This window comes from Pleurodeles waltl, chromosome 7, assembly GCF_031143425.1.
Source record: "Pleurodeles waltl isolate 20211129_DDA chromosome 7, aPleWal1.hap1.20221129, whole genome shotgun sequence".
NCBI lineage: Eukaryota > Metazoa > Chordata > Amphibia > Caudata > Salamandridae > Pleurodeles > Pleurodeles waltl.
This window is the reverse complement of record NC_090446.1, coordinates 531,367,427-531,379,638: the sequence shown is the minus strand read 5'-3', so window position 1 is coordinate 531,379,638 and position 12,212 is coordinate 531,367,427. Positions and strand designations below refer to the sequence as shown.

At 43.7% G+C, this 12,212-nt stretch overlaps 1 protein-coding gene across 3 annotated transcripts in view; it reads left to right on the top strand.

The window, feature by feature from the left end:
- The window catches only part of MFAP4 (microfibril associated protein 4), a 467,131-nt gene that overhangs the window by 382,817 nt on the left and 72,102 nt on the right, over nt 1–12,212 (top strand). For all 3 annotated transcript variants that reach the window (XR_011205540.1, XM_069244249.1, XM_069244250.1), the window contains exons 4-5: nt 4,071–4,167; nt 6,735–6,917. Coding sequence is in view for 2 of the 3 variants with exons in the window: in XM_069244249.1 (XP_069100350.1) it covers nt 4,071–4,167; nt 6,735–6,917 (280 nt within the window). In the remaining variant the exon portion in view is untranslated. The remainder of the gene's footprint in view (nt 1–4,070; nt 4,168–6,734; nt 6,918–12,212) is intronic.

Genomic DNA, 12,212 nt, shown 5'->3' with positions numbered 1-12,212 from the left:
ATAACTTGGTTCCAATGACACAATGTGCACAGGACCCACATTTTGGCACACCTGTGCCGCTTTTGGCAGCACAAGAAACACAAAAGGTGATGGGAGGCTGTTGCAGTAAGTCTAAATACTGGTAATAGCTTGGGGTAGCAGTCCAATCCATCGTTCTTTTGCTCATCATGTTCTCAGTTTGGACCTAGCCATATGCAAATCAGTCTTGACCCTGCTCCTCATGGAAACAGTCCAGCCCGAACTGGGTTGGACTGCTATTGCCAGTGGTTAGACCTAGTGCAAGAAATCTCCCTTCACTTTCTGTGTGTTTTTTTATGGTTTGAATTTAAAGCAATATTAGAAGGAAACCTTCTCAACATCATCATAAACTTCATACTAACCATATTTATCGATTATCTCAATTCAGAACCGTCTTATGATGTCATTTACTATGTTGCGCCAGCGCAGAAATGATCTGTCCATTTGTTTTTGGCGTCATGAGCGCATAAATAAATTACAGCAGAGCTCAGAAACACAGGGCAGTAACTGACTATTTGTGTTTCGGAGCTCTGCTATGAGATAAACATGCATTATTTCAGAAATATTTCAAGTTGATGGATGTGCTCAGGATGCCAAAGAGAAGCGCTAAAACCCCTTATTTGCTGGCACAGGGCAGACCGACTCATGTTTCAATCGGGCATGCTACTCCGTGTAGGAAAGTACCCTCTTTCTTGGCATGGTTACCCACATTTTCTGTCTGATGTCAGTGTGCTTGACTGTCTTCACTGGGATACTGTTACCAGGACCCCAGTGATCTCCCAAAACTCTGTATTTCACTCTCAATTGACATACTGGTGTCCCCCTTATAAATCCCTAGTATATGGTACCTAAGTACCCAGGGCATTGGGGTCCCAGGGGATCCCTATGGGCTGTAGCATATATTTTGCCACCCATAGGGAGCCATGCAAAGGCTTTTGCAGGACTGCCATTAAAGCCTTTATGAAAAGGTGCAAGCACCCTTTCACTGCCATTTACACTGCACCAGGTCACTAATAAGTCCCCCCTGTAGCAGGCCTTCCTGCCCTGAGGGCAGGGTGCAAGGTACATGTGTGTGCGAGGGCACCCCTGCAGTAGCAGAGGTGCCCCCACGAGCTCCATGACCATTTTCCCAGACCTCGTGAGTGCGGGGACGCCATTTTATGCGTGTACTGGACATAGGTCTCTAACTATGTCCAGCTAGATAATGGTAACTCTCAACATAGGCATGTTTGGTATCAGACATGTAAGAATCATACCCCCATTCTTTTGCAAGCATATGTTGTATGATCCCTTGCACTCTGGGGGCTCGTTAGAGGACCCCAAGTGTTGCTATAACAGCCTTCTAAGGTTTTTTCAGGCAGCCCCAGCTGCTGCCACCCCACAGACAAGTTTCTGCCCTCCTGTTGCTTGAAAAGCTGGAGCCCAGGAAGGCAGAACAAAGGATTTCCTTTGGGAGAGGGGTGTTATACCCTCTCCCTTTGGAAATAGGTGTTACAGGTTTGGGAGGGGTAGCCTCCCCAAGCCACTGGAAATGCTTTGAAGGGAACATTTGGTGCCCTCCTTGCATAATCCAGTCTACACCGGTTCAGAGACCCCCAGTCCCTGCTCTGGCATGAAACTGGACAAAGGAAAAGGGAGTGACCACTCCCCTGTCCAGCACCACCCCAGGGGTGGTGCTCAGAGCTCCTCCAGAGGGTCACTGGGTTTTGCCATCTTGGATTCAAGGTTGGCAGGGAACTCTGGGAGCATCTGAGTGGCCAGCAGGTGATGTCAGAGACCTCCCCTGATTGGTGCTTACCTGGTTAGGTGACCAATCCCCCTTTCAGGGCTATATAGGGTCTCTCCTTTGGGTGGTTCCTCAGATTCGGATTACAAGACTCCAGCAGGAATCTTCTGCATCCTCCACTTTGACTTCTCACTGAAGAAACTGAATCTGGACCCTCCAGGAACTCTACAAGCTGCAACAAAGAAGCAAGAAGCCTTCTGCAACATTGTATCTCCAGCTCCTGCCAGCAACTGCAACTGTTTCCCGGTTGTGCATCCTCTGAGGACAGCCCATCTTCAGTCTGCACCCGAAGAGCGAAGGAATCTCCCTGGGGTGGAAGCAGTGACTTACCATGCTTCAGCAGGCACCAACTGCAATGACAACTGGCTGCGCGGATCCCCTCTCCTGCTGAGCTGCATTGATCCTGCATCACAGCTGGTGAACTGGTGGTCCCGACGGTCCTCACGTCCAACTTTGGTGGAGGCAAGAGGTTGCCTCCCCACACAACAGTACCCCAGTGCACTGTGTGTTTTGCAGCTGCCAAGACTTGTTGGCCTCCTTCTTCCAAGTCCTTTGTGGATCTTGTAGCTCCGGCCCCCAGCACTCTATCCTGTGATGCACAGCTTCCTGAGTGGTTCTCCAGCGGTGTGGGAGCCTTTGTCGTAGTGCTGCCTCTTCTGCAACATTCTTGTCCCTGTGCTGTGGGACTCCTGTGTGTGCTGCCTAGTCTTCTGTGGGCTCTCTTAGTTGCTGAGAGCCCCCTCTGGCTCCTTCTACTGGGTGGAGTCCACCTTGTCCCTCCTGTTCCCGGGCAGCACCATTTTCCGCTAACCGTGAGCTTTGCATGTGCCAAGGCTTGTTGGCGGACTCTGACGACACAAACCCAATTGCAATCCTCCATCCAGCATGGGACATCACTTGCATCCTCCAGGAACCTGACTTTGTCTTCTTGGGTGCAGTACTGACTGTTCTTCTTCACCAGTGGTTCCTATTTTGCACCTTTTCTTCCTGGACTGTTCTACGCTTCTTGGACTTGGTCCCCTTCTTCCACAGGTCTTCTTGTCCAGGAATCCACTGTTTTGGATTCTTGCAGTCTCTTCTGGGTTTTGCATAATTCTGGGCACTGGGGTGGATTCTAGTACTTACCTTTGGGGTTTTCTAGTACTCCCAGCTCCCCTCTACACACTACACTTGCCTAAGTGGGAGATCGACTTCGTATTCCACTATCTTAGTATATGGTTTCTGCTTCCCCAGGCCCATTTCTAACTATTGTGATTTTCACTAATTGCACTGTTTTCTAGCTGTTTTATGCTTATTTCTGCATAGTAGTGTATATGATTTGTGTATTACTTACCTCCTAAGGGAGTATTGTCTCTATGGTATTTTTGGTATTTGTGTCGCCAAAATGAAGTACCTTTATTTTTGTAACACTAAGTATTTTCTTTCATGTGTGAGTACCGTGCAACTACAGTGGTATTGCATGAGTTTTGCATGTCATCCACAGCTATCTCTAAAGAGCCTGGCTTCTAGACACTGCCTACATTTCACTAATAAGGGATAACTGGACCTCGTATGAGGTGTAAGTACCATAGGTACCCTCTACAAACCAGGCCAGCCTCCTACACTCCGATATGTTTTTTCAGACTTTGCGCTCCACAACCTGATAGACTTCATCTTCGACCACAATGACTTTATGATCCCAAGAATGGTACTAAGATCGAACCTGATAAGTTTCTTGATGGGCTCTAAGCTTGTTTTGTACCTGAAAATATTCCTTACTCATTATTATGCAGCCCTGTGTAGAGCTGGGAATGCCAATATGATTGTATGGGAGAAACCTATTCGATGTTTAGAAACATTACTTTTTCCAGTGCAGATTGTGCTGTCTTGTTTATTTCTTGCCATATTGATTCTCAGGCCCATATTTATACTTTTTTGCGCCTCATTTGCGTCACTATTTGACGCAAAAGCAGAGCAAAACTCACAAAATTCAATTATATTTTGTAAGTTTCTGCCGCTTTTGCATCAAAAAGTGACGCAAATACAGCGCAAAAAAGTATAAATATGGGCCTTAATGTCTTTCCCACATCATTTTATTATCTTTCTGAAGGTCTAGCTATATATTAACTACATAAGGAACATCTCCTAGATCATTTAATTTTTTGTCATTTGTATGTCTCTCTACTTTTGATCGTCTTTGCTTCCTCCTCGATCTTAATTAATGTTGTGGTGTCCTCAAATGCAAGTGTAGTAATCATTTTCCCACTGTGGTTGTGGCAATATCCAGGTTTTTCAAAAGAGATTCAATGGCTCTGTCAGCTTCATCCGGAACTGGTCTGATTACAAACTAGGGTTTGGAAGAGCCGACGGGGAATATTGGCTGGGTGAGTAAAATAAGTTAGTTGTAGTTTGCATGTATCTCACAAACCCAGATCAAAAAGGTGAAATAGATGTATATGTTTTTTAAAGTAGCTGACAGAAAAATTTTGCATGCTCTTTCATCTGGCCCACTGTAATCCAAACTGGTAGAAAATGCATGACAAATTATGGTGCACAAGTAACTGCACCTAAGCATATTAAACATGAGACTGAAGACCACACACCTTCCATTCAATGTTTCTCAGAATCTACTATTCCACCCACTAAGGGTAGAATGTTCTAAATCATGGGTACTCGCAAACTTTTTGCCAGGGGCCTGTGGGGGGGTGGGAGGGTGAAGGAGCGGGTCCAAGGGGCAGGGCTACTGGTGTAAAAAAACATTACTAGACAATGCTGTATCTCGAAGCCAGATGTAAGTACAAAGCTAGATATTTTGCCAATACATTTTTATTATACAATGGCATTCTTAAGAGGCATTGCATGGTAATCCTCGCTAAGCAGATATTCAGCAGAGGTTTAAATGAGACTGAAAAAGTGGTATGTCAATGAAAGATATACTATGAACCTATTTTACTCTACATGTCTCCTATAAGTCTCCTGTAATCTGGTACTATGTCTGAAATGGCAAGCCTTAAGAGTGGATCCAGATATAAGTCTGTTAGCTTATTTCTGAGTTAACTCTTCAACATTCCCATTGTGGAAAACGAACTTTCACAAACATATGTTGACCCAAACATACAAATTACTTTCTGGGCCACTGTAAAAAGAACAGGAAATTTGTCAGAAGGCACTATGTATCAGAATTCTTCTGGTGCCTGCCCCAAAAAAGATGCTTTGTGAGCTACTGCTTTCATGGGACTTCAGGTGGAAAATAGTATACATAAATATTGTAGGATAGATGCAGAGTTCGAGAATCCCACAGAAAAAGAAGCACAGGTATACATACCTCTCCCCACTCCACATACACGAAGGCACACATATAAGCACATCAGGGGCACGCACACTCGAACATAATTACACACACAGAAGTCATGCTTATTGCAGCGCAACGTGAAGCATGAAACTGGCAACTTAACCCATTAGAACCCCAGCAGTTGCAGTGCACTTCAACCACCATTACTACTGTTAGGTTTCAGTTTCTAAGAATGCAAATGAATAAAAATTAGGCAGACTAGAATTACGATGAGTGCTTAATTTGTGCTTGTTGCTTCCGGTGCGGAGCACGAGCACTTATTTTTGAGGGCCGGTGCTTATTTTTTTGCCTCAAGCATTTATTGCTAGCAAAAGACACCTATAGGAAAGACGGAGGAAGAGAAAAATGAAAAAGCGTCATAAAATGAGAAAGGAGAAAGCTGCAAGAGTGAGCTGAAGGGGGCGGGGAGTGACTTTATATGGATTGAAGAGGCCTGAGATGGCTTCAGGATTACTCTGCCTCACTGTTCCGTGTTCGTACATTTAATTGTAGTAGCTGCATGTTAAAGAGGAGAGATTTGGGCCCTGGCACAGTTTTATTTACCAATTAAGCACTGATTACGATACACCCCCCCGACCCGCCCCCCCAGAACTCTCGACCACCCCTCAACCCCTCGACCCCCCATAGGGGAGCAGATCATGGGGCCTACCTTTAAATCAGGGAGAGTGATGAGACATTCATGCAGGCGGTGAAGGTAGCGGGAAGCTTTCAAAGACCGTTTAAAAGTCTGCTGACTTTTAAAGGGTCTTTGCGTCCCGCTACTGCAAGCGTGTGATGTCACCCCAGCTCTGGGACAGGAAACACAGAAAAGGGCCTCTGGAATGGGAGGCATGCGCAGCAAAGCTATTATTGCGCATGCTCCAGTGTTCCTCTTTTGTGTTTACCAACAGGACCTAGTCGTAGACTCGTAAAGTCTATGTTTAGGAAAAAAGATCCGCGGGCTGCCACGAGAGGTCTGCCGTTCCGCTGGCGGCCTGCGGGCTGTACTATGAGTACCACGGTTCTAAATTAACAAGGAAGAAACTGAAATACAAGCATTGGAATTCTAGAGCAGAAGGCTTATACCAATGTTCTAATATGTATTAGAACACTGGAGTATTAGGAGCTCCATTGACAACCATGAGGTGGCTCAGGGCTAATAATGGCTGGTATAAGCCTTCTGCACCAGCACTCCAATGTTTCTCTTTCTGTTTCTCCCTGGGTGGAATGTTCTACTATCCTTACATCCCTTTCACCTTACACAATGCTGGTTGTTAAAGGGGCTTTCCCTCATAATAGGCTGTCACCTGCGGCTTGGGTCTATAACTTGGGTTTGGGGTCTTTCACAACCTGTGTAGCCCTTGGCAGCGAGTTATAAGGCTACAATGTGCAAGCTCACTCACTTTGTTTTAACTTTTGCATTGCAAGGGATCAGATCTCTGGATACACATACGGAGCTTAGTTTTCATGACTAGAATTTTTCGATTTCTAATCTGCCATGTATAATATGACCATGAATATAGAATGGATGTGTGTTGCAAGGCTCCCTCTGTATAATGAAGTTATATTTTCTTCTGAAAGACTTCACCACTGAGTATAAACTTGTTTCCTCCCTTCCAGGACTACACAACATCTATTTGTTGACCCTAAAGCAGAAATACGAGCTAAGGGTGGACCTGGCAGATTTTGAAAACGGCACAGCCTCTGCCACATACACTGAATTCGCCATCTCGCCCCATGCCATCAATGCAGAAGAGGATGGATACATGCTACACGTAGACGGCTTCACCGATGGAGGAGCAGGTAACTTCCATTTGATGGTCTCAGAGAACTACCAAATCAGAATTAAAAGAGGAATGCAGCTTCATTGGTTCCATTTGATTTGTTCATGGAACACATTTTCCCGTGGAAACAGATTTTCTGATTGCATTATTTCCTCACTGGCTGCAGATATTGAGCTTATGAGAACGTACACCCGTTCTCAAGCTATATAACAGTACCGTAAAAATCTTATCCACAAGTACCTATTTCAATTTCATTTTCCAAGAATAAAGGGCGATAAAACATTTTACAAAGCATCAGCCAAAGTGCACATAAAGACCAGGTGGTCCAAAATGTTGGGGTAATCAAGGAAAAGATAAATACTCTTCGTCATAGTTAGGCACGCAGGGGACAACAAGATCTCCCACAAAGAACCGCGGACAACCACGCACAAATATGCCACCCAAAAAACGAAAAAGGTACTTCTGGTGCTTTAAACTCTAGTCAGTGCAAGCGGTCCACTTGGTTGCATCTAAAGGCAATGGCGCTACTCAATTCCTGTTGAAACAGTCTAGGTAACTGACTCAGAATGTGGACGACTCGGACTGGATATAGGGCTTCAAGTGCAAAGTGTACTGTTGCAAACCCTCAGATCTGATCAATCTGAGGGTTTGTGACAGCTAAAACACTTTTTGAAATGTACTAAACCCAATTAACAATTTGGAAAAGGTTTTCTGAACTGCTAAATGGGTTTAGGAAGCAATAAGGAATCGGTATTTGGAAGGGGCATGTTTAGGGCAACCCTTTCAAATGCTGTTTTCCTTAAGGTATGTACTAATGCTTTATGATCAAAATCTGGTTGCCAAAGTTTAATATTTTAAAACCAATTCAAAGAAGAGGGGTTCCCATTCACAAAAATGAAAGGGTACCAATGTTGATAAATACTTTTGTGAAATTTTATCATTTTTTAACACATTCCGTTTTCCTTTAAGGTGAAATTGTGACTATGTTTCTGTATTTTGTGGGCAGACATAGTACATAGGTCGGCTTGCAAAATCAAAAAGTATTCATTAAAAGTCAGTGCACAATTTGCAACATTTCCACTGAATTAATTCTTTGCACATGAGTCTCACAATATATTATCAACAAATTAATTATAGTCGTTCTACTGCAAGAATGCCAGACTACAAAGGGTCTAAAATGGTATCTAGGCTTCACCAATCTTAATAACCCCAACAGGCACCAATAGTCCTTCAGCTCCTGCTCATAGTAGAAGTGTGTAAGAGAGAACTTGAACATGGTTTATGACAAGGAGAGCCAAAAGGTGGTTATCACCTTGCTAGCTAGCCCATTTCTTAGAGTACTGAGCATCTTTGAACATCTGTAAAGGTGCTGGATTCAGGTCTGTTCGTAGAGTGAGTATGTAACGTACCAACACTTGCAATCATCTTCCCGAATGGTGGTGACCTCACGGCAAATTTGTCATGTGCGTTTGTCAAGTTGGCAGATACAGAACTGTAAGGCTCCCAATGCTATCCTACATTTACTCCAAAACAAACCTAAAGGGTAAGTGGTTTAGTACATTTTTGTACCAGTGAAAGTTTAATACTTGCAGCTACCTGGGGGTCTGAGTAGTGTGAAGGGCCTGCACGGGGTACCCATAATATAATTCTCCTTGCTCTAACCCAACTTCACCTCTGCAGCTTTGTCTGCAAAATAACTGATGTACTACTGGGTATTGTTTTGTTTTTCTTCTGCTGTGCTTTTTTATGCTGAACCTGAGTATTTTATAATTTGAAATGTTCAGCTATATTCAGACTCAGCACCATCTACAAAGGTATATACTTATTAAGCACTTTAATGACAGCAGAAGTTCACTTTTGAAGAGCATACTTAAGTGAAAAAGGGACTGCACTAACTGTGTAAATAAAAGGCTATGACATTTTTCAGTACTAAACAGTACTTACTTCTAAAATGAATCTCTGAACCCTAAATACCCCTTACTACCCTGTGCCCTTACCCATCCTGTCACCCTAAAACATATACTACCCTGTACTCGTACCCAGCTCTGATCCCTAAAATTCTGCACTAATTGGTACTCCTACCTATCCCTGAACACTAAATAACCCACTAACTACCCTATGAACATATCCACCCCTGAACCCAAAACCACGTACTAATCTGTACCCCAACTACTTCTTGAATCTCTAAACCCCATACTATCTATACCCTTATCCAACCCTGAATCCTTAAATACACTCCTTACTATCCCTTTCCCATCCCCTTCCCTAACCTATTCCTGAACCATTAAAACATTTCAAAACCCTTATTATCCCTTGCCCTTACCTATCTCCGAACCCTTAAAATATTTACAGCCCTTAATTCCCTTAAAAATTAATAACTTAAAACACTTAACATCATTGTAAAGTTTTGCATTGTAAAATACAGACAAAGTCCCTCTTCATTACATGCATTTTAAAGACTTGCACTATAATGTCAATTTTTGGTAAACAAAAGGTGTTGTAACATTACATACAATGTTTTATACTAAAACATTGTTAGACCTGTCAGCCTTACGCTGGTCTGCCCCCAAGCTTTCATCCCTCCTATTTTTGCTGATCTCATTTTTATTGTCCTTAGAACTCTAGGCGCTCTGCCAACCAGTGCTAAAGTGCTTGTGCTCTCTCCCCAAAACATGGTAGAAGTGGCTTGTACCCTTTTGGCACATTCAGTTTACTTGTAAGTCCCTTTTAAAGTGGTGCCTTTGTACCCAGGGCCTGTAATTCAAATGCTACCAGTGGGTATACAGCACTGATTGTGCATCCTACTTAAGTAGCCCTGTTAAACAACCAGGGCTGCCATAGCAGGCTGTTGTTTCAGTATTAACCAGCAATTTTGACCTGAAAAAAAGAAACATTTTGTAAGGCCCAAACCTTCCTTTTTAATACATATACGTTACCATTAGGGAGGGCCCTGAACAGACCAGAGGGCAGGGAGCAGTGTGGACACATACATTTAAGTTTTACATGTCCCAGAAGTGAAAAAGTCTTAAATTTGTCTTTCCATATTTCAAGGCCTATCCCCCCCTTTGGATAACATTGGAGGCACCAGGTATAAATATTGAACCCTCAGACCCAACTCTTCAGTACAGAGCTGGACTATGTGGAAGACTCAAAAGAAGGACTGCTGTGCTGCTTTGTTATAGAACGACTGCTACACCCAAGGAGTGCCACCCCGGCCCTGGACCCTTGGAAGTGGGACTGAAACTGCTCTGCCGGCCCAGCTTTGGTCCTAGCAGAAACAATACAGTGTGACATATCACCTCACAAAACACATCTGAACAACTGCATTCGTGATGCAAGACTTCAAATCAAAAGCCCTGCTACTTCTTTGTGACCAGCCGGTTCGCGACGCATCTTCAACACAGAGCTTTGCATTGCAAGCCCCTCGTTGACTGCTTCCTTGATGACAATACAGGACCTCACATCGCTGCCTCACAGCTTCCCGGAACTGCCACTGTGTGACTCATCTCCACAGCAGGACCTCCGATTGCTCCTGTGCTACTTATCCTCGATGCAGAGCTCTGCATTGTTACACAACCAGGATTCAAGATACTTTCTTTAGCTGGCCTAATTCGTTCCCTATAGCCGCCCACACTCCATCATGGTAGGTATGAACTTGTCCCGGTCTGGTGTGACCAGATAACCACAGTTGGGACTTTGGCCCTCATTATAACGTTGGTGGTATACACTGCCTACCGCTGCGGGGGCGGCCGCCAAAAGACTGTTGCTGCGGCTACCAGCCATCTGCCGTATTATGACCACAGCTGGATTTCTGCCAGAAGGTTGGCGGAAATCCGGCTGTGGCCATACCAGTGGATGGCAGTAAGGTGGTGCTGCTGCCAGCAGCAGCACCACACCAGTAGACACATGATATAGCCTGGCGGTGTTCTGCTGGCGGACGCTTCTACTGCCATGGTTTTTGTGGCGGTACGGTTGCCACAAAAACCAGGGTGGTAGGTGGGATCATAATACCACAGGCGGGCTAGTGACAGCCTCCGGGCTGGAGACGGAAGTCTCCAGCCTGGCAGCCGTTACTGCAGTGGCGGACGGTGTGGTACATTGGAGGTTTGGCTTGAGCCAAACCACCAATGTCTTAAGATAGGAAAAGTACCGCCAGCCTGTTGGCAGTACTTTTCTCCATTTTACCAACGTCAGCCGGGGTCATAATGACACCCTTTGTGTTTTTTGGTGCTATTTTCACTAAAATCTTTAAAATTGCATATCTATGGTACTTCTGATTGGAGTTTTCTCATTTTGGTCTTAAATTATGTATTAAAAATGACTCTATTTTTCTAAATTAGTGTGGAATTTTTCTTGTGTTGTGTTTTGCTTTATTACTTTATTTCCACATAAATAATTAACACATTGTCACTAAGGCAAGTCTGACTGCTCTGTGCCAAGCTGCCAGAGGGTTGAGCACAGGTTCATTTGGGGTTTGCTTGTGACTTCACCCTGACAAGGATTGCGATTGCTGCTTGAGTAGGGTTTCACGCCCCTCATCCAGTAACCCAAATTCTTACACAAGCTTAATGCTTTTGTTGTAATTTTTCATAATAAACAAATCACACCCAAGGAATCTGAAATAACATTTTCCCCTGAAACAATTGGGCCAATAACCTTTATCGCTGGCCTATCACCAAAAACAATGCAGACCCACTATATTGAACATAAGCTGTTCCACAAGGCAACCATTAGGTATGCTGTAATAAAATGACAAATATATTCAACATTACAGTTGTAAAATGAATATACAGTTGTAAAATGAATATAAAATCCATCCTTAAAGGGTCTCAAAATGATTAATATAGTACAATTCCTCTGTCCCATGGTGTGTTCGAGTGAGTCACTAACACCAAAAACCCTTGCATTCTATAGCAATTGGTGACATTTTATGCAACAGCTGTCTACAGGTGTTAGCACTATATAACAACACAACCTTAAAATCCTACTGCCTCTAGAACATGCTTTTCACAATACGCGAGTCAGGCCTAATGGCTTTGTCATAACTGCTCATAGTAAACAATTAAACCTGTGGAACCTGACATAATTATACAAAATAACGAATAAGGTATGCAGCCATTGTCACCCACCATAAGCAGCACATACCCACTGAATTGCACATAAGCTAGTAATCTCCATGCATACAGTTATACAATGTGTATTAAACTAAAAATAGCAGAACAGCATACTACCACTCTCAAAAAGCCTAACAAGGATTTTTAGAGAAAAAAAAATACTTTACGCTTTCCATGGTGATCACTAAAATTACATGTAA